The following is a 23,284-nucleotide window of genomic DNA, read 5'->3' as shown; positions in this document are numbered from 1 at the left end:
GAGAGAAGCGGCCCTCATTCTGTTAGGTGTGTACGGCTCCTTTCTGAAAGTGTACTCGTGCTTTTGATGCCTTCAAAATGAATCAAAATGCACAGATTTTATTATTCCGATTAGCATAGCAGTTGAAATATATCAACGCAATCGCCAGAATAAATTTTGGCATTGCACATTACTGCAAAGCACTGATACTGTAGGTTACTTTATTATGTTGAAACTTTATGTTTCTTCTTTGCCTTTCACCAACACTGCTAATGTGTGGTTATATTTAGGCATCACAACCTTTTGGTTTTGTTGATGCTGCTTAAAACCTTTTGGTTTTGTTGATGTTGGTTTTGTTGATGTTGCTTAAAACCTTTTGGTTTTGGTTGGGAAAGGATCAAAATACACAATTTTGGGGCCACAAATGCAGTCGTGTCTCAAACAGTGGCCTGCAGCTTGGCAGCAGTCTGCCCATAGGTGTCACGCCATGTACCATTCCCTCAACTTCAGGATGAAAAATTCAGCTCATATACTGTGTCACATTAGAAACATTGACATGATGTGTATGAAATGCACAAATGTAATGTAGTCATGGTTTGCAGAAATATACAATGCCAACATTTTCCAAGAGAATTCATGGAAGTGCCACACTGCCATGCAGGGGGGAAAAAAAGGAAATTTTCCACATATTCTTCATTTGGAATTATTATCATTATAGCCTTATCTCTTAGAAATGACATTATACAACAAATTTAAATTTAAATTTAAATTTTAACCAAAATCACAGTCTTTCCCTAAATTAAACCAAAGATCATTTGATGTAAAACTATAACAAGAGTCTTTGTCATTATGGTTTGATTTTTTGTTTGTTTGTTGCTTTTTTTAATTTATTTTCGACCCAAATTAACCATCTTTCCTGTACCTTTACCAAATTGCTTTTGTTACCTAAAACTAACCAGAAGTGTGGATGCGAACCCAAGTTCTGATGTCTAGATTCTGCACTTTGTAATCCTGCCATCCTCTCCAACCCCCTCCTTGCAAAGCCTGTGCAATACATGAATGTAGTGTTTCATTACCTGAAAGAAATGTCTCTGAACATAATCCAGGCAGCAATTACGTTGCGACAACAATGTAATTAAGAAGGCAGTTAAGTAAAGTTCAAATGTAATTTCCAGGAGACAGGGTTGTTTCACTATCACATAAGATAGGTTACTCTGTTTGTATAATTTAAGAAAATTCTATTAAAGGTTTTTGAAAACATGAACAATAATAAACATTAACTGAAAGCTTGGTTTTAGGACCTTGGAGGTAACACACAGACACACACAAACACACACACACACACACACACACACACACACACACACACACACACACACACACATTTCTTCCCTCTTTTCATGTCGACCACAAGTCTGACCTGCTGGCCTCTATTTCCTCTGAAGAGGATATCCCCCTTCAGTAGAGCCTCCAAATCCATCACAGCAGACGACGTGAGATCCTGATATATGCGCCTCCTCCACTATTGTCCTTGAAGCATTGGGAGGCTTTGGCTGGGCCCGGCCACAGGGATGATTTCAGTCTCATAGTTAGGCTGTTACTGACATGTGCACAGCTGACTTTCTGTTTGATGCCCCCACCCCCCATGTTTGAGGAAGAGAGAAGTTACGGTTCACTGATTAATGCAATTAGGAATGTGGTTGCTGGTGCCCATGCCCATGGTCTTTAACTACCGCTGCAGTCTTATTCATCTCCTCAAAGAAGATTTTCTGAAAATTTTACATCCTGCAGTTCCAAGAATGATGATAAGACTACAAGGGAGAACCACAGTCAACGTGTTTACATGCATGCACAGAATATGTTCAGGAGACGCTTATGCAAAACAAATTACCCTCGAGTACAATAATAAAATTAAACTGAATTTAACTGAACTGAATTTAACTGAGCTGAACTGAACTGAATTGAATTGAAGTGAATTGAACTGAACTGAACTGAGATGACCTGATTTGAGTTGAATTGAATTGAATTGAATTGAATTGAATTGAATTGAATTGAACTGAATCTGTGTATCATTCTTTCAATTAATATTCAATTGAGAATCAAAAAATGATTAATTAAACTGGTCGCTATTCTTTCCTTTTTGAAATATAAACAAATATATGAAAATTAGTTTGTTTTTCAATATCCCATTTGTTAATCAGGATTAAATAAAGTTAAGTTGAAATACGGGTCACGGGCCAAATTTGATTTTATTATTTAATTTGTCTGATCTGTGTGACCCAGAAGTTCATATTTTTTGTTGGCAAAGTTAGAATCTAAGAGGAGAAATGTGAGTGTGGGCAGTTGAGTTTAAGACCATGGCCACATTGGAGCCACATGCGCATGTTATTAGGAGTTGTTTGAAGCTGGCAAGACACACTCAGAAATTTCTTCCACGCTGCAGCAGATCGGTATCCAGAAATGACCCGAAATGAGTGTCAGAAGATTCTGTGCTAAGCACAGATCCAAGCGAAAAGGGCACGTATTGGACAGAGAGCTGGAGAGGGCGGTGCATGGCTCAATATATGAGGTAAGATTTCTTGTTTGTTTAGGTCTACAGGTAATCAGCTGGCCTGATGTTCTGTGCATACCCTACTGTCTGTGAATTAAAAATTTTAATAAATGGCTATTTCTCTCATAACAGACGGGCCCATCTTATGGCCGCAAGTTTATGACTGGCTATCTTATGGGAGTGCATGCAGGAGAGGGTCGAGTTGGAAAAATTCTCAGAGACATTCATCAGCTGTTTCATTATTTCTGACGGCAGGTAAACAGAATGACAGAAATTAAACTGAGTAATTTATTTTTATCATTAAAAAGGGTTCCATCTTTGTCACAGTAGACTACAATATTCACAAACGTTTACAACAAGGAACATCACAGGGGCCGATTATAACAGCGCTTTGCTCTGTTTAATGTCTGTTATTCTGTTTAATTTATCATTTTTTGATTCTCAATTAAATATTAATTGAACGAATGATACAAGGACTGAATTGAATTGAACTGAACTGAATTGAATTGTACTGAACTGAAGTGAACTGAACTGAGGGCATTCTGAGGACAAGCTGTTAATATACATTCATGTCTACCGCCCCGAAACAGATATCATTGGGTGCAAAGTAAACGTAATGTTGTAAATGTCCCGATGGAAACTGACTTTCCACAGACCGCCATGAATAAAAGTAAACTGGCTAAGATAGCTCTATCTGCGTGTCTCTGTTTGTTAGCTAATATTGACATGTCCAAGTTATCATATTCATGTTTCCTGTTGTGACTTAGTTCAGGGTATTGCACAAGTCATGATCATGACTTGACAATTTTACTTGGTGAACCCCGGTCATGAAAACATCAATGTTTTCATGACCGGGGTTCACCAAGTAAAAACTGCACAGAATTACTAATGTGATCAAAACACACACATCACACATTTAAATTTTAAATGGCATTTTGTTTGGTTAGCATATTGGGAAATTAAAATTCTAACTTGTTCGTAATTCCTTGTAGTAGACACCCAGAGTAGAAAATTGAGATTAAGACACTTTCAAGTATGAATGATCATTCTTGGGAATATGAAGATATCCCCTACGTAGGGAGAAATCAGGTTATGTGGGACATCAAGTAAAATGGGATAATGAGGTTTTTTATCTTGCTCTTTCAATGTTAGCAGCCAAACATGTAATCGTATTGTTACTACAAATATCGTTTCTATTAAACAATAATTTAATTGGTCTGAGATAACTAGAATGAGTAGAGCAAAGATTAAAAACAATCACTGGTCCAAGAAGTTGCAAAGTAGGTTGATTTTCTCATTTTGGTAGTAAGAGTACTGCAGTCATACCAATAAGGGTAGGGTGGTTTTGGGACAGGGTCAGACAAGGAACAAAATTCAGCCCTGGCATTTTTACAGCGGACCGGCCCACTGCTACACACTAAATGAACGCCAACACAGCACAGACAGATATACAGATATATCCACCTGCAAGCCAACAGCACAATAAGCAGAAAAAAATCACGGCCTATCTTACCTGTATCTCAACAATACAGGGTTTACAACAAAGGATCCAGGTACACTAAATTAATGGCAACACAGCATAGATATGCATTTACTTGCAAGCCAACAGCACAATAAGCAGACAAAAATCACCTGTATCTCACCTGTATTTCATCAATACAGGGTTAACAACACAGGATCCAGGTGCAATAATTAAAAACAGCACAGCACAGATATTCACCTGCATCTCAACAGGATTTACAGTACAGGAACACTCAAATCTCACAGCACAATGACGAAGGGATAATGTATAGCATATAGCGTCCTGCATCACTCCAGGGTTCCACATTAATTTAAGAAATATTTATAGCTAAAGGCAAATGTCGATGATCAGAACTGAGTCCAAAGCAAAGACCCGTTGTTCATAGCAACGGTCTGCTGGTCACCAAGACGCATCCCGCCAGGCCTAACCGCTCCAAAAACGCCTTGCAAAACCCATCTGGAAAAACAGCTGGGATCGACTGGCCTGCGTGCGCGTGGCCAAAAGTGACATTGACTCCGGCTTGAAGGGAAAAGTTGAAAATATTTTAATTTTTTATGCACGCCCTAAAAACGCCAGAAAAACGTGTGACGCAGCAGCAAGAGAGGAGCGCCCTCAGGTGGACTGTACCACGGGGAAACAATGGTTTTGTTGACAAGGTTTGTCTGGCGAGGCATCTCGGTGTGATCCTCCCCATTGAATTTATTTAAAACAAAATTTACGGCGCAGATACACTTAAAAGGAGATAGGTGTACGCCACTTCAGTGTATAGCATGGGCTATGCCAGTGCTGCTGCTAACTGGCTAGCTCCGTTGACTGTCACAACGAGCTTGCTTAGCATTAGCGGTATTACCTGTTGACATGTCGATTGTCCCCCTTCTCTTGTCCATGGCCTGTAACGTCACTCCGCTGGTATCAGCCTGGCTCTGTCCATTCTGTCCACACTCTGTCCTTGTCTGTGTGTGACGTTAGCTTCACCCGCTCCGTTAGCCTCCGCTGGACCCTGTCCCCCGATCTTCTTAATACATCCATGCCTGGAGTCGTCAGCCTGCGGCTGCTCATCCGTCATGTCTTCCCTCCTCTGGTGCTGCTAACTAAGATTTTTGACGCTGCTGACTCCATTTTCCATCTAATTTGTGTTTTTATTCTACTTACACCACTCTACCTGCCTCGATTTTATTTACTTCCTGCTTGAACTCTTGCTTGACCTCTGACATTACATGGTGGACCAATCCACTTGAAGCTGCGGAGGGGGGGGGGGCAATGGCCGGTAACACTGCACCTGCCTTATGTGGCTAGACTATTTACATTTTTGGGTCATGTAATCACTTGGGTTGTTCCAGCATTAATTAGGCCGCTTCTTTATCACTCCTTCTGTTTTTTTTTTCTCCGTACATTTCTTTTTTTACCATTGCTGATGGGCCCACAAGGTGGATCAGCCCATCTGGCCCCTGTAGGATGTTGCATTTTATCAACTGTTTGACTTATAATCAAAATAATTTCACAAAACTCTTAGTTTTTTATAGGAAAGGTTTTGAGTAAGTAGTTAATGCATTTAGGTAAAATTGGACATTTTTTAAGCTAAACCAGCATGTTTTCAGACAACCAGGTGTCATAAAATCATATGCTTTGCTACTGTGTGCCACCTTGTCATATGAAAGCATATTTAATGTATTTGTCACTTAAAAGTATTAAAGATGATGCAGAGAGTCCATGTGAGCCACAATAGTCTCATTCGCCACGCAAGCACACACCTGCATCATGCCCAGGTGGCACCAAGGAAACAGGCAGCAAAAGAAGAGGAAAAGGATGGCAGAAAAGCTGGACAGTTTTTTGATTAGTGAATTGTTATATAATGATTTAATGATTTGATGACTTGACAGATAAATGGATATAACCATTTCAAAAACAAACATAACTGTTCAGTTTTACCTATACATTATTTGGCAACATATTCATAGAAAAATGGCAGAGATACATAACAAGTTGTCAAAGTAATTCTCACAATAGTCTTAAGAATTGTTTCGGTGATGTTCTTGGTAATCTACCAAAAAGTGTCCCAAATTACCGGACTTTACCCTATATATAGATATAATCCCACTTCAAGACAGGAAAATTGGAACATTACGTCACATAGGGAAGAGGAACCAAGCACAGACAAGTACAACAATTATAATGACAGACCCCATCCAGCCAGATGAGGTTTAAAATACTAACTAAGTACTTATACACATTTGATGAACTGCAGCCTTCTAATTTTGATCCTGCCAAAGGACCATCAGCAGGCTGGGACAAAGAGAAATAATGGGGCACAACGAGAACTTGAATTGTGGTGTGAGAAAAATCTGTGGAAAACTGAACCGCCGTCTCGGTGAGCGAATAGTGTTAGCTAACGTTACCAGCTTTATGGTGATCTGCCTCCGCTTGACAACAGGGGAAGAGAGGTCTGGCTGCACCAATGCATGGGTTTCACATGGTCCTGATTTGAATATTCCATCCTGAAATTCATCATATTTGTAGAAATATAATCCGTCTGAAAATGACCACTTCACAAAACTGTTTTTCATCACAGACGAAGCAGCTATCTCTTTACATTCCTTATTTTCCCTGTATTTAAAGAGATTTTTTCCCCTTTTTATCGACTTCCTGATCCCATGAGTTTAACTGTAGTACGGAATTCATGCGCTGGTCTTAAAAGGAAATACGAAAAAACAAATACTGTAACTAAAATAGTGTTTATTCCATAGAAAAAATACCTCATCCGATGCATATATAAGAAAGGAAAAGTGAATGTTACAAAAACAAAGACTTATAATGTCATGAAAAGAATATTGTTGAATTTAATCATCGTATCCTTTAATGACCTCTCTGAATGCATGCACTTTCAATTTAAAAACTTTCTGGATGTCCTATTTCTTATAGATTTTAAAATAACAAAGTTTCTCCATATCAGCTTCAGCATGCCAGATGCAACGCAGGAGTGCACTTCAGGCTGAACTTGTCATCAAAACAAAGTGTCATGCTGTCATCAGAAGCAGCTAGTAGCCTTTCATCTCAGAAACTGTCAAAACTAATCAAACATAACTAAAACCTTGACACTGATCTATGCATTGATATAACAAAACCAATGTGTACAGTGTTGACAATGGATGTCTTAATACATTTGGTAAAATTTGGCCTCTCAGAACCAGAACTCAGAGACAAAGACATGAACGTTGATGACGTTCTGGCCAGAGTCACCCTGAGTTGTCAGGTTGCGCATGGACAGTTTCAGTACTGCAGTCAATGGACCAATCAGAGCCTTCACCTGGCGAACAACACCTGAAGAAGACAAAAAAGAACAATATCAGTGTCACAAATGTTGAGGTTGACCAAGAGCAGCAATTAGCAAAGATAAGACTGGCTTATTCATTTCAATGTGATTTTTAATGGGGTTTTTTATGTATTGCTATTTGGTTTAAAGAATCTAACCCTAACCCCCAACTCCAAAACATGTTTTTGTCACTTTAGGTTTGGTTTTAGGGGCTGAAGTTTTGATTTAGAAATGCTGACGCCACCCCAATACAATAGAGGATAATAGAATTTTGTTTATGATGCTCAGCGCATTAAAAAAAATTTATATTTGTCTTTCAAAACAATGTCCCGGACACAGGCTGTCTAAACCAGATGGGTTTCAGAATTGTTCTTCGGTCATTGGTCTCAAGCATGTCCGACAGCTCTGTGAAATTTATATATACTTCTATTTTATTCAGTACAGCTGTCTACATAGGTTGCGCAATGGCTTGCTCTTTTTTTACATTTTTTACATTTTATGTCTCTTTTCTTCTGACAACACTGATTGTGTATGAAGCAGTGAGCATGGATGGATTACTGAATTGGATTACCGAGCCCAGGGGCCCAAAATGTCAGGACCCCCCTGATCTTCACCTGCAAAATGTCGTTCAGATTAACTTTTACCAACCAAGAAGAGACTCAAAAAGACCACTAAAGGACATAAAGAGATGCAAAGAAACTACAAAGACAAACAAAACTTTAAACTTTAACTTTAAAGAGACATGAATTACTGCAAATGGATGCACAATGACCTCAAGGAGACATAAAACAACTACTAAGAGACATGCAATTGCCTCAGAGACACAAAATTATCTTAAAAGACACATGGCTTTTACATGTCTGTGCCCATGGGTCTATTGTCTCATCATCCACCCACTGCCATGAGTGCAGCCAAACCAAGCAGCTACGATGCTGATGTGCTTCTTGCACTAGCTGGTGAAGACAAGATGTGATGTTGAGGATAGTTCACAGACCTAATTGTCATCGGTTTTCTTAGCGACTGTTTCTTTGGTTGAAAATAGTTCCAATGAATACTGACCATAACAACAAATGATCTCTTAAGGCAATGACTTTGGCAGATTATTTGAATAGGTCATTTCCCCCAGGAGGCAAGGGACTAAAACCTGGGATTAAACAGGGTAAAGTTAAAAGAGTGGCGGTCCACATCCCGAGGGTGCAGTTTGTAGTGCACGCGTAACGATTAGGAGCAAGTTACCTAGATAACTAGGCAGTTGAACTGGGGCGCCAAAGGCAAGGCTTGGGCTGACGCAAGTCATACGCAGACCATTCCCACATTACTCTACGGAGTATATACTGAATTTGTTTTTGTGTGTGTTGTAGTATACTTCTTCAATAAGGGACTTTTAGCTTCTGACAGTTCTTTTTCTTAGAAGTTAAGGTCAGGATTTTTGGACTGGTCTTTGATCAAACCTGGATTGTATTTTTCTGTTTTTTATCCTGATATTATTATTTATTTATTCTATTAAATTTTCTGAATTTTATACTGATTTTACATTTGCATTTCCATATTTGGATCATATCTGATTTTTCTTTCAGATATTTGAATTGGGTTAGGGTTAGGTTTGCCATTCTTCTAGCCGATGCATTCGGATGAGCATTCAAATAAGGTGCAGTGTTGACATACTGAACAGTCTAGTGATGTCAGGACTGTCAATTACAATTTGAATTTCTTTCCTTCCTTCCACTTTGCACCTCCCCTTGGACACGAGACACCCTCTATCATGGTAAAACAGATGGGAGAATAAACAGAGCATTACTGAATGCCCATGGAATTCATTGGGTGCTCTTTTTAAGTGAACATGCGATTACACGGGCAAAAAAATGCCAGTGTTTATACAGGCTGTCAGCAGACCTTTTCTCTGCGGATGGCTGGTGACATTTCAGCTCTGGCCTGTTTGAACAGCCATCGCCAGTTTGAACAGCCAAAGTGCAGTCAGGCAGCACAATCACCACGCTGTCCTCCTATCACACCTTCAACCATCCTCCTTCTTCATCCCATTTCCTCTCTTATTCATAAGTGAGTCAGTATTGTTCAAGCTCTTAGTATGATGACTCACGAGTTTAACTCAACATGGATCAAAATGACGACAGATTACTGCCTTGATCGGTCTGAATTATGAGGCTCCTTTCTGTGGTACTTGTAATAAAGCAGTAAAACCCATTTGGTCGTTCACCACAGGGCAGATGATGATCCATTATGCGCCATCCGCTGCGTCCTTTGGGACACTGGCATTGTATGATGGCAGATCCCCCCCCACCCACTCATCCTCCTCCTTCTCTTCCTCCCCTCTCTTCCCTTCCTGAGGGGGCCTGGTGTTTGTGGCACCATCACTGTGGCCCACAAGGGTAAATGAGTCCCATGTGTTTGATGGAGGGGAGCAGTCGCAGTCACGCGATACAGCCATGGAGGCATTCCTCCAGGAATCCATCTTTAAACTCTGGGAGGGGCAAGCAATGGGAGCTTGAACTGCTGTCTCTCTTTCTCTCTGTCACTTTATTTTGCTTTCTCGTCCCTCTCCGAGTCGGATCCGCGGGCACAATACAGATTCCAGCAGATTCCGGCGATAAGCACTCGGAGGAGTGTGGAATGGGGCCCGCTTCGACCAGGGTTGCCCCCTTGTTTTGGTGTTTTGGGACTCTGTTGCATAGTGACACCAGACAGAGGGGAGTGGCACTCAGATTTTATTGTTTCCAAAGCATCAGCAGCATCAGAAAGAGCTAACCTTTGTTTAAACCTAACAACAGCCGCAACATTAAGAGAATAACTGACATGGAAAACGAGACTGAATTTTGAGTCTGAAAATTATTCTCAGAAATAAGCCAGACAAGATGTCACAAAACTCTGAGTTGCCCGATGCAAAGTGAGTTCTGAAGGTTCATGAGTTATCGGTGTACTTAAATTAAAAAAAAAAAAAAAAATGTCCAAAAGCTTCAGTAGTGGGTTGAGCAAGCACATGATGAGGATGAGTGAGATGAAAAAATATGAGTAAGATATCATGCACAATATGGACCACCGCAAAGACGGGCAGGATTCAATCCAGTAACGATTACTTTTTTAAAATGCAGTGAGTGTGGCCTTTATCTAACGAGGATTTGACTCTCTGTAATTAGGGTTAACTGTGAGGAAGTTTTCCATTGAAAATCTTAAAAATTGTTCAAGAAGCTAGACAATGCTACTGCATAGATAAATAACAAAAACACAGACACATAATGCATCCAAACTTAAAATTTATTAAGGACATCTAAATAGTGCAATATGTGGAATGTGTTTGTTTGCTTTGTAAATTTGTTTGTGGTCTCATTAGCACATGCAGAGGATGTGTTCTTAAGAACAGAAATTCTGGATAAGCTCCGAGAAGCTTCTCCGAAACCTCAAATTCCCTCTGAGCTCACTGTTGGTGATTTGAAACTTAACGCAAAACACAGATTTTGGATTTTGGGACGCTTTCGGGCAGGATAACAAACCAAGGAGCATATGTTAACATGTAAGATGTATCATTACTGTAAGAAACACCCCAATTGTCGAAACATGTTTTATTCAACCTTTAGCCTTTGTTTAAGTTATTTTTTTGCACAGCCTTGAGGGCGAGAAAAAGACAATTATGTACACAATATGGATTCAATTCTGCACAAAGGATACTAAAGTCAGTGCGTGTGACCATGATGACTCTGTGTTTCCGTAAGCTTCCCATCAAAAGCACGGTGGTATCCTGAATGTGGGGAAAGCATCAGCTAACAGCTGGGCCTCAACATACTCACAGTGAACCTGAGGTGAAACCAGAACCACATACTCATCTTTAACATTTCAACCAGGCTGTAAGGCAAAAAGCCAAGAGCCACAAAACAGGTTGACTTTGATTGGTTACCATACCACCTGAGACTCATGTAAATAAACATGCAGAGGTTTTTTAGAAAACCCCTACGGCTGACAATCTGCCCTGTTGACTGGGTTGCAAGGTCATGCAATCTGAGGCCTGAAGTTACCGAGTAGATCCAGTTGTAGCACTGGAAAGGTTTGTGGTGTCTTTCCATCTCACTGAGGTATCTGCCACAGGGTGCAAAGGTGACTGCATTGGCTTGAACAGCCACCATCAAACAAACAGCTGAACAATCTGTCTGCTCTCCAAAACATTCTGCCACACCATAAAGTAGCCCCTTAAGTAGAAAATAGCCTTAAATAAATGTATGCTAGTAGCAGAGACACTGCCACAAAACAAAGTGAAGCAAATGCCAGGAGGCATTTGTCATCCTTCATGGCCACGAGCGCTGCAATATTGAAGGGTTACATGTAAACAGTACAATTTCGGGGTTTTCTGGTTTCTACAACTCAGCGAGGAAGTGTATGACAAAATCCAAAATGAACGGGTTTAACACCAGAGACAAATGAAAAATATGCATTGGCCTCACCACAGTATTGTATAATGACACACTGGTTGTGGCGCGATGCATGCTCACTGCAGTGAAACCACTGGAGGGTATCCAGGTGGTGTACAAAGTTCCAGTATGCAAAGAGGGCACTGGAGGGCATTCTTCAGCATCATTATGGCTAAAACAGTGATATGTTTTGTATATGACCATATCGCTGGTGTACAACTGCTGGCATAAACACAATCAAAGCAAGGAGTGGTTTCTTATTCAATTATTCTTCTTTTACTGCCTGAAACTTCTTGTCCAACAAGCACATAAAAGCGAGGAGCTGTGCCAAAGGAATTGCTAACTAGCTCCCTTGTTACCCTATTAGCAAAGCAACCAATTTCAGTTTTGATAACCCGTCAGCATGGTTGAAATATAATCCATTCAAATTGCCAACACTGAGTGCACAGGCCCCTCGGGTACTGGATCTTGTGTTTACGGCCTGGTCACTGCTCACTGGTACAGGGATGGCCAGTCAGGTCAGGCTGTCCAAACCCAACCCTGACCACTCCAAAGAGGGGGTGGGAGCCCTGACCACCCCTGCTCTGAAAGGCCAGCATATGTGGCTTGATATTTTAAGGTCAATTAACAGCGAGTCATACTTACAGATCTCTCAAATGGCCCATGGGTCATTGTTGGACTGTGTCGCAAACTGGGCAGTGACATCACTGAAAAGTAGCCATGGGGGAATTGGTCGGTTCTTTTCTTGGACTTTCTGTTTTAGCAGTTGTGGGCCAGAGCAGCTGAGATGACATAACATGCACCATTATCTTTACCACAACCTTTGCACTATATTGCAAGTGACCTTTCAAAGCAAAGACCCATAACTAAGGAGCAAAATATAGACTTGACAGTGTAGACTAAATGGAAAGGATATGAAAACTTGCTTTGTTTGCACTTTATTATATTCTCCATCAAAATTATAAATGGAAGAACATCTTGATAAGCTATTTAAGTACTCTGCTATCTATTTTGACATTTTACTATATGAGCTTGGATAAAAACGGCATTCATTTTGTGAGTTGAGCTATTACCTAAACAAAGTTACATTTTCCAAAAATCACAGCAGAGAATAATGACAAGTATAAATTAAATAGATCACCAAACCAAGGGAGATAAGTGTATCTGCTGAATTATGAAGACAGTTTTATTGCATGTAATATGTACTATAAGTGTACATACCGGTATCTTTTTGAACGTGGCATATCTGCATCGCTAACTCTTCATCAGTACATTGGTGGTGGAGGACCACCCTGGGGGAACACTGTGTGTTTGGCTGTGGGGTTGTCAGGGAGAGAAGACCCTGTTTTGATTAACCGTACTAATCTCTTGTGGGGCAGACAACGATTCCTTATGGGCTTGGCGCGCTCTAGTGGGCCCGCTGCTGCCATGTCATGATTCATCCAAATGACAGCCGCTCAAACGGAGCGAGTTGTCTGCTTATCTCCACTGCTGTCCTCAACTCCTCACCAAGCACAGCCACAAGCCAGAGCCGCAAGCAAGCTCCACTGGCTCTGAAGCAGTCATGTCTCACACAGTAGGCTCACATTCCACCAGCCACTGCGGACGGCTGCACTGACGACCATGACTACCTGCACAGAGACAAACTGTCCGCTTCCTCTGCCATTCATCTTGCTGGCTGCCTCATTGGCTGCCAGCAATGTCAATGGCAATGCAAAAGGTATTTATTCTCTGCACACGATATAAACCACAAAGGCATATTTCCACCTGCATTTCAAAAATGAATGGAATTTAGCTGCAGCTTCTTAGACTTACAGTTTCTCCAGAGGATGATTCATGAAGAGAAGGTACTATATTATCTGGTAGTGTCCAGTAAGATAAGTATAAATGCGGCATAAATCAGTTTTTCCTGCTAAAAAGAATTAGACAGCAGTGATTAATGGTACTGTAAAATCCTTCCATGACAAATAATTACTCATAAAGAGGAGTTATTTGGACACATTGAAGGGATGACTAAACATGCGCTGACTATTTGATTCCACAGTTGGCTACTGACTGTATTGTGCATTCGATTTACACACAATTGGCTACATTCAATAATATGTACATAGAAATGTTTTTATGTTTGCACGCAAAATGACCATCAGATGACACATGCGCTCCAGTCGATTTTGTTCTTTCCATCGTGCCTACGTTAGTGAATCTGAATCATTCTGATTTGACAGGCATGTACTTATATTAAGATACAATGGGCCCCTATATCTCCGTGTTGTTGATGTGTATATTTGAGGTAATTTTGTGGCCTTTTTTTTGTCTTTTTGTGGTCATTTTGAGTCTCTTCCTGGTCGATATCTGTTACGGAACTTTTGACATTTTGCAAGTGAAGGCCAGAGGGACCCTCACACTGGTGGGCACAGACCCAAAGTCATTTAATAAATTTGGCCAATGCATTAGAAAATAAACTATTTTAGATATTGTCCAGTGAAGGTCCAGTGTGTGATGACCTTACTCCCATAGTTACCAACCTTTCCGATTTTCCAGGGAGTTTTTCACTGTCCTCTCTCAGCGTCCTCCCTGCGTCACATTTTTCCTGTATTTTCCTGTCTCCCAATTTAGAGCCCCTCAAACAAGTGTGTAATCTCCACAGGGGACTGGGGAAATTTGAGAGTAACTGAGAAATTTGACCGACCTAAAAAAATGTGTGTGTCTTACGTTTTACTGAACATCCAACATGCAGCAGCTTGTTAGAAAGTTAATACTGGAAATGCACAGAAATATTTGTTACGGTTTTATGAATCGTCCCTGAATACAAACTGCACCAGGTGTGTGTGCATTTGGATACTAGAGTGTGGCTAAGGATACAAATTTCTATCTGAACCAAAGTAACTGAGCCTAAGAGATTAATTTTACTAATTTCAACCACTAACAAAAACAAGTAGTAATGAAAACAAATAGCACACCTGGCTGATTAAACAGCTGATCGATAGATTGCAGCAGAGTGAAAGTGCAGTACAGTGACAGAGACAGACAAACAGCAGAGATCTCAGTGTCAAAGTGCCTGAACAGTAAAATGTTCAGCGGTGAGAGGTGACTTCTTCAGACTTCTGCAGAAGACTTTGTTTTAGTTAGATGGAATTCTTTATAAATACAACAACGTATTGGGGGCCCCAGCCCAACTGCCTTGCTTTGATTTCACCCATTCTCTAGCTGGGAATGGTGGTGGGCTGTTGGCAGCTGTAGAAGAAGTTAGCTGTTCTCTACCTCGTCAATGTAATTTATATAGACTAGTGCAGGGGATGAAGAATTGAGGGAAATGTGTTTTAAATGACATTTTGTATATATATATATGTATATATATATATATATATACATATACACACACACACACACACACACACACACACACATATATATATATACATACATATATACATATATATGTTGTTGATAATCTTCCCTTATTTTGAGGTATTAAGGTGGCAAGTGTGGAAGGGTGATTCTCCACTGGCACTTTTTTTTAATGAAGAATCTCTATTTTGGTGCTGTTTTATGCACTCTGGTTCCTTGTATATACTAAAAGTTAGAAAACCGTTTCCATTGTGACCCACTTTATTTTGACTGTGAATTAGAAAATGGTTCCAAGCTTTCGATATTATCAATGGGAGCGGTCAAAGACAACACTGATCCCCACTTTGATGCCACTGAGAGATAAAACAACAGGGAAAGCACCAACTTTTTATGAGACCACAGTGAGAGACCACAGAGTCAGTGTTTTCAAAGGGAGGACTCACGCATCCACATGCTGACTGCAAAAATCAATCATCCCATTATCAACCCTATTCAAACAACCTGTCCCTAATCAAAAGTGGACGACAGCGTCAGCATGACTAATGCATTCCTTTCACTGTTTGTGTTTCCAAATATGTCGACGATGTGACACAAATGTTGTCTTTGTTGCAAGGAGGACACATATCACTTCTGCCATGCGTTTGCATACCTGCGGGGATTTTGTGTGGTCGCCGCTGCTGTGCTACTGTGGTCGTCATGGGAATTTGTAAGTGTTTGATTGGTTCTGATCATGTTTTCCAAGTGTTGTGTTTGCACAGATGCGTAAGGCTGTCAAGGTTGTCTTCCAAATGTGACAGTGCTGGGAAAACCAGTGATGGATGACCAGGAACTCGGAAAGAGTGGTGCAATTCTTACACTATTTGGTGTCCTGTCAGCCTCTTTATGTGTGTGTGTGTGTGTGTGTGTGTGTGTGTGTGTGTGTGTGTGTGTGCGCATATGTCTATGCAAACAGTGCATGCCTGTGTGCGCAGGCGACTGGTTTTAAAAGAGTAAGTGAGCATAACGGAAAAGAGTGTCAGCCAATCAAACCTTTCAAGAATCACTTTTTCAAGTTAGCAACAGATTCTGAGTATTCTTAATTGCCTCTTTTGTCCCTTTGAAAAACACAAGAAGTGGCCAAAAATAATGGCCAAAGTTAGTTTGAGTTCACGCACTTGTTCATTAGTGGAGCCTCAATGTCTGCTACTCTTCACATCCCACCAAGCTGTAATACCACTGTTGGAGACACTGGAGATACTGGAAACTAAGCTTCCTTAAGTGACACGTCAGCGGGCCTCACACAATGGTTACGCAACAGCAGCATCTGCGGGCCAAAGCACCAGCAGCACAACCCACTAAATAAAACCAAGAGGGCCTTCATCGCACCGTGGACGCCACACTTCACAGCGAGCAGTCAGTGACCAAAGGCTCCATTGCACAGCGCCTCAATTTGGTTATGCGACGGGTAACTGGTGCTAACATGCAAGAGCTGCATCCAATAAGCATCCAATGGGTTTTGGGAGAGAAGTGGCTCCTCACAAACAGGCCTTTCATGTGGTCGTCAGTTTAAGTGCTCTAATGCTCGGCGAGACACTGAGGCCTAGCGTGGGGAAATGGAACAATACATTTAACCACATGAAGCAAAGCGCCCAGGATTACTTCTGCACATATTTTCTCTCTCTCTCGCTCTTTCCTCTTTCATTGAATCACAGTCTCTCACTTTGTCTTCCTCTGCAATTTTATTCCCCTTCCCTCTCTTGCGCACACACACACACACACACACACACACACACACACACAGTGTACTTGCCCCTGTAAATGAGCACCACTATAAACAGGGAATTTCTCCTAAATCCTCTTTACAGAGAGACACACACAGTAGACGAGATATTACAAAATAAGGCAAGAATTACACCATTGCACACTCCAACAAACACATACCATGATATGACAGTACAAAATAATTGTAGCTGCTTAACCCTTTAACACCTACATCGACATCAGTTTTAGTTTGATTTCTTAAAAAAATAAAATAATTAAAAAACAGGAAAAAACATGATGAGCAACTTGGAAGATTTCCATATCAAAAAAATGGAGTAAAAAATGTCAAGAAATCTATATTTGTCATTTTCTTAATTAAATGTTTTGTTAAAGAAAAAAAATCGACATGTTTTGGTCCTTTCTTGAAGGCATTTCTTTGTTCTTTGTTTCTATTTTTTGCGCTTATTTCTAGGTAATTTTCTTTGCTCAGCTGCCTCTTCCCATGTTTTTGAAAGAAATTAAGCCAATTTGCTTAGGTATCAAATGGTTAACAGTGAGTTATGTGAATTCTTGCTGGTTTTCTCTCATATTTGGTCTGTGAATTTTGGTACGTTTGATGAGCACACATCTGTTTCTGCACAAGTGTACAAAAGAGCAACACTCGCATGCTCCCACAACCCAGCCTACACTAGTGACAATCACCCCCCCCCCTTTCTCTCTCTCTTTCCATCTGCAAAGACAGATGTGGACACTGATGGGCCGTCCCTTCATCCATCAGCAAGAGAAGAAGATGCTGTCCTTACGTTATCACACAGCCTGCATTTCAGCTCAAAAACAAAACACCTAGACGGGGCCCAACAATGTGTCATCATTGGGCTCACAACAACCCTCATCCTCCCAGGGCCAAGGCTCAGTTGAGCTCTCCCACAGGCGTGCAGCAGCCTTGGGTCACCACCAGACTAAAGGATGGGAATGGCTTTCCCCCAAACATGTGTTGTTGTTACACACCACTGGAGATGGTATCTGCTGCTCCTACTTGAACTAGTGCAGGGCTCTTTTTTGCATGCTGGCGGTTGCTGCAACAGGTAGTTATAGTGAACCGCTTGTCAACTGCAATCACTCGTGCATGTGAATACACAAGCGTAGATTTATGCACTCGATTCCAGTACATTCAGACTGCCGTAACTTATTGTGGAAAATAATGATCTGCTTGGGATAAGCATAGCCGTAGATAAGTGAATTAAATGGTACTTTGTTTCACCGCAAGACTGTGGAAATGGATGCCAAATATTTGGCGAGACAGAAACAGGCCTTCGTCTGTCTCAAAGAGCCACTCAGAGGACAACTCGCCAAAGACAGAGACACCAAGAGCCTTTGTGAAGATGATGACAGCTACATGATGCCGCAACACTGCAAAGACCATAACGGGCTGTGTCAGATGCAGTTATGTCAGAGCGTCCAGACATCCCTTTTGGGAGATTTTTGTGCTTTTTGTCCCTTTTTCAATGTGCACATGTGAGTTTGATCTGTGAAAAAATAATATTTCATACTTAAAATGAAAAATCAGATAAGAAAAACTGCCTTCTTTGTCAAACAAAAAAAAAAAAGAAATTCCCAGTCACTGAGGCTGTCGGCTGGTGCAGGGTGCATATTGTCAAATGTTTGCACGAGTTTGGTTCATCCACAACACAAAGCGAAGTAAAATCCCTGTACTCACCCACATACATTCCATTCTCTACCCGCTTGATGATGTCGAAGGCGTTATCCACGTTGCCCTCCAGGATGTCAAACTTGACGTCGTAACTGCCTAAGTGATAGGACCCATAAGCCGGCACTGTGGTTCTCAGGAAAACAATCTCTGTTGGAAGATAACAATTAGACACAAAAAGCTTTCGGAGACTAAACCCTCATAATCACACTGGGATTGCACTGCCAATCCAGTGCCAACTCTTGCTTTTCCTTTTTTTTTCTTTCCAAGAGAAAGACAATAAAATGGGACATGGAAAGGTCTGTGTTTATTGTGCACTGAGAGGGTCACAGGAAGGTTGAGGCTTTTCAATGCTGTTGTTCAGCTGAAGGGCCTCGAGTCCTTTACACCCCAACTCAGAGTTTACGAGAAATGACAAGAGCTTAACTCCCCGTGACGTTGAGCATGAGTGTGTCTGAAACATGGACTGCATGCCAGCCAATAGATGCTTGTCAGCTGTCACTGTCTGCGAGTGATTACCGTGGTTACTCATATCCAACCAGCATGGCACTTACTCTCTGGTGTGGGCCAGCCAAGCCCCGGACTGCATGAAGAACATCATGGAATAACTAATTTGGAGGTCAGAGGTAGTCATATGGATTCTGACAACTGCAGGGAAATGTGTTTGATGGGAGGTCGGAGATTAAGGGAGATAAAGCAGAGCTAAAAAGAAAAAAAATGCTGAGGACCACAATGACACTAAAAAAACACAAGTTATCATGCTGTCTACGAATTTGTTGTTTCCAAAGATTTTAACAGGCACAAAATGAAGCCTGAAATATGGGCCTATATGGGTTAGTGAAAATGTAGAGTTGAGACAATATAAATAAAATACAAAATAAATTTAAGAGGAGTTGAGATTTGTGTTAAATCAATAGTTTATCATTTTAGAAAATACATGTATTTGCCTGAAACAGGGTCCCCCGCGTATCATCCAACAGCATGCGGCCAAATCAGGCGATTTTCAGCTCAAGGACAGAGACTTTTCAAGGGAAAGCAAAGAGACTGGAGCAGACTGATCAGTTTACAGCCTTTGATTGTGCATAAAAATTAATGTGGTGTTGAAACACTAATTTGCCTTTTTGCCGATAGTTAGATGAGACACTCAATACCACTTTTATATCTGTACAGAATGTAAACACAGAGAGACACAAACAACTAAACACCCTCTAAAGTTTGCTAGTTCACACATGCAGACTGTCATTTTTTACTTGTTTTTTGTGACAATTACTTAACATGTTCAGTAGTGAGCTCTAGAGGTGCTCCTACTGTAGGTGAGTTGGGGTTGCTCCCAGGATCTTTTGCTCCACAGTTATAAATAGCACATAAAAGGAACCTGAAAGGGATGTTCTCCAGCACTGTATTTGCTCAATATGTTATGGGCCAGGGTAAGGTTTGGGAGCTATAATCATGAGTCTGAGAGTCATGAAAATGCATAGGCATTGGCCTTAATGGTAGATTCTCTACCCACTGAGCTAGCGGGCACTTTAATACTTACTCTTTTTGAATGGAGATAACTCCCAATCATATTCCAGCCCTAAATTTAACATAAGAATTAGTCGGCCAATTAATTAACCTATTAAAAGAGCAGAATAAAAACAATGGAAGAAAAAAATGGTAGTAGTTGTCAATTTCAAACAGGTTAAGATTACGAAAGAGATCTTGGGTCAGGTTAGTTTATTCAGGAAATATCTGAACAGGTTTAAATTTGTCATGAAAACAATAGGAGGGTTAATTTTTGTAAACAGACTATTGAACTTGAGAACACAGGGTCCTTGGAACATAATAAAGTGGGAACATGGAATCTTGGAGACACAGGATGCTTTGAACATAAGACCATGGGATAGGACTTTGGGAGCATATGACCTTGGGAACATAGAACCTTTGGAACCTGGGAACATAGGACCCTTGGGAAGATTGCGAACAGAGGACCCTGTCCCCTTTTTACACTTTTGCTGCATGTTTACCCATCTGGACTAATCCAAAAATAAATTCCAATCATTGGTAACATCATAAAAATGAACTTGTGCCTACCCTCTGGCCTTGTGAACTCTCTGAAGGTAGGCAAGGAGATGAAGGTGTGGGACACCGAGTGCATGGGGTCCAGAACACAGGCAACGTCATTGGGCTGACAGGACTTTACACAGCGAATGGTGTCAGTGCGTTGAAGCCTCGCCACACTAAAGGACAGAACAAACGTAGACACCCACAGAAAAAAAGAAAACAAAAACACACATGGCCTCTGACCTTTAGGTAATGTCTATATAAAGTCAACCACTTTTGGTTTCTAAAGCTCACAATAACAGGGCATCCTTGGGAGCAGCCCACTGCGTAATCAAGAACCCAGTGGGACAACTCCAATAGCCGCTACACAAACAATATCTGAACAAGACAGCAGGGACACTGGATATAGCAGTCAACATCAAAAACAAAGCAAATTCTGTGTGGTTTGGAAGAATAATAAACCAACAATGGCCAAAGCTCATGCTGAAGCCAACCTTTTTAGCTTGTCTTGTGGAGACCAGCGCTGCCATTGACGCTTTTCTGATGCACTATTTCAAGCTGTGTGGGAAATGAATTACTACACTCACAGAGAATGATCCACAACCTGCTCAGGAAAATATTTGGATTTGCTGAGCATCCCCAACTTCACATCAGATAATCTCTAGAGGAGGATTTATGGGGCAAGGGAGTGTTCTAAAAGACTCCTAAATTGTGAGCAACATGACTAGACAACTCCCCAGCCTCTCCCCAGGGCAGCTCTCATCCTATTATTTAGGGCTTTGTTTATTCCACAGACTAATCAGTGACAGGTCGGAGGGAATGGAGGGCCTTTGCTGGCTCCTAAGGCTAACGCCACCTGAAGTATCGCTATTCACTACCTGTCTGCTGCGTAAGACTTTGAGAGAGGTTTCTAAAGCACTAACAACCCCATAAATCAAGAGTTTGTCTTTGAGGAACTTGTAATCATGAGAGAGCTATTGAAACAAAATAAAAGCCTCGACTTTGACATCCAGACTGTTAAATTCAAGCTTGTTTTTTTCACAAAGGAGACAAGTCTGTACACGGTTATATTGGGTTATGAAAACAGCCAAGTTGCCATGTTTAAGTCCAGTTAATGTGCATGGCAGCCGTATAGCCACATTGTGAGTCATGGGCCGTGGATCTCTGGCGCTCCTCAGGGGACCTATAGGCTGCAGCTCAAAGCCCGGGCCCGGCTTGGGTTGCAGGGCTCCTTCCACGGAGAGCGAGGAGAGAAGCCCCTGACAAAAAGTCAAGCCACCACTGGGTAGGGGCTTGTAATTAGCAATTAGCGGGTGGGTCCAAGTTTTGCTTTGGCCCACGCCAAACCCACAAAATGTTCTCCTAGTTTATAATACCACGGCCTGAGCTGCAGAAAGACCCGAGCGGGGCTCTAGAGGACGAGGTGAAAGCTCTGTTGGGGTAGAGAGTAAATTTACGAGAAGATAATGACCCAGGGTGAACTGCCCCCTTACATACAGACGGGCACTTCAAAGCAGTAGCAGCAAGTGGAGCTAATTACAGCTCCACGTGTGTGCTAATGCATGTATATGTATGCACTAAAAGTACCTATATATGCGTCTATATGTTTATTTGTGCACGTGTGCCTTTGTGCATGCAAACATGCTTGTGTATATGTGTGCGTGCATGCACAAATGTACGTCTTCTTCATCTCCCAATGCCTCACGTGGCCCAGCCCAGGAGAAAAACCCCAATACTTTCAGACCAGAAAGAAAAACAGACTTTTTGGATGAAAGTCCTCTGGTCAAGCGTATGGGGCCTTTTATTTTTTTGGTAATTATTATTTATAGTCGGCACATTGATAACGCCCCAACACAAACACTGCAGGGCATCATTCATTCTGTGCGCGGTGATGTTGCTGCACCACAAATTGTTCAGACCACCGGCCAGAGCCCAGAGCCCCATAACTCAATGTCAAAGGGGAGGAAAAAACCTTATGCGCACCACTATGTTCTTATTTTAAGGATATCCCCACTAGGGACCAAGTGCATCCTTACTGGCCTGACAGCTCAGGACAGGAGGAACCTAGGACATCTGAATTTACAGTTATTATAAGCCACAGCCCTCGGGCAGCAGCCTCACAGCACGTCAAACTATTTATACTCTCTCCTGCTGGTGCACATTTCCCTCTTCTTTGCCACTGCATCCCATCGCGTGTCACTTACTCAGCCTTCATTTGGATTATCTGTCTGCTTTGGGGTTTACACCCGCAGTATGCAGTGGAAATCTGTGCATTTCACATTAAACCTAAATTGTAATGGGAGCTAAAGAGATGTGCATGAAAATAACTGCCAGACAAAGACATATGTGCGGTACAACGTAACTGATGTTTGGGAAGTGGGAGTAACAATACAGTAATAGGCCCAGTCTGGCTCATTTCTAACTGGAATTTGGAGGTGTGGAATTACTTTATAGACCTAATAAATAGTGCAATTTGACATATATGCAGATATAGTATACACCTGAAGGGTTTAACTTATAGATGGGATCAGGACACATTAATAACTAATAATAATCAATAATCATAAAGTAAATCAGGATTTTTTTTCGAGCTAGTATGTGTATTTAAAGTCCTTGTGACTAGATTTTTGTAGTAAATCAAACCTTTTTTTCAATCAGATCACAGAAT

The 23,284-nt window shown here is 41.2% G+C and overlaps 1 protein-coding gene across 1 annotated transcript in view; it reads right to left on the bottom strand.

Annotated features, from left to right (window-relative positions):
• Nucleotides 1–6,765: 6,765 nt before the first annotated feature.
• fbln1 (fibulin 1) overlaps nucleotides 6,766–23,284 on the bottom strand; it is a 35,647-nt gene continuing 19,128 nt past the window's right edge. The window contains exons 15-17 of the mRNA XM_042495870.2: nucleotides 20,647–20,792; nucleotides 18,583–18,723; nucleotides 6,766–7,370 (exon numbers count right to left, since the gene is read on the bottom strand). Of these exons, the coding sequence (XP_042351804.1) occupies nucleotides 7,231–7,370; nucleotides 18,583–18,723; nucleotides 20,647–20,792 (427 nt within the window). The 3' untranslated portion in view covers nucleotides 6,766–7,230. The remainder of the gene's footprint in view (nucleotides 7,371–18,582; nucleotides 18,724–20,646; nucleotides 20,793–23,284) is intronic.

Source organism: Plectropomus leopardus, chromosome 7, assembly GCF_026936395.1.
Source record: "Plectropomus leopardus strain MGB_pleo_1.0 chromosome 7, ASM2693639v1, whole genome shotgun sequence".
NCBI lineage: Eukaryota > Metazoa > Chordata > Actinopteri > Perciformes > Serranidae > Plectropomus > Plectropomus leopardus.
This window is presented reverse-complemented; position numbering and strand designations above follow the sequence as displayed.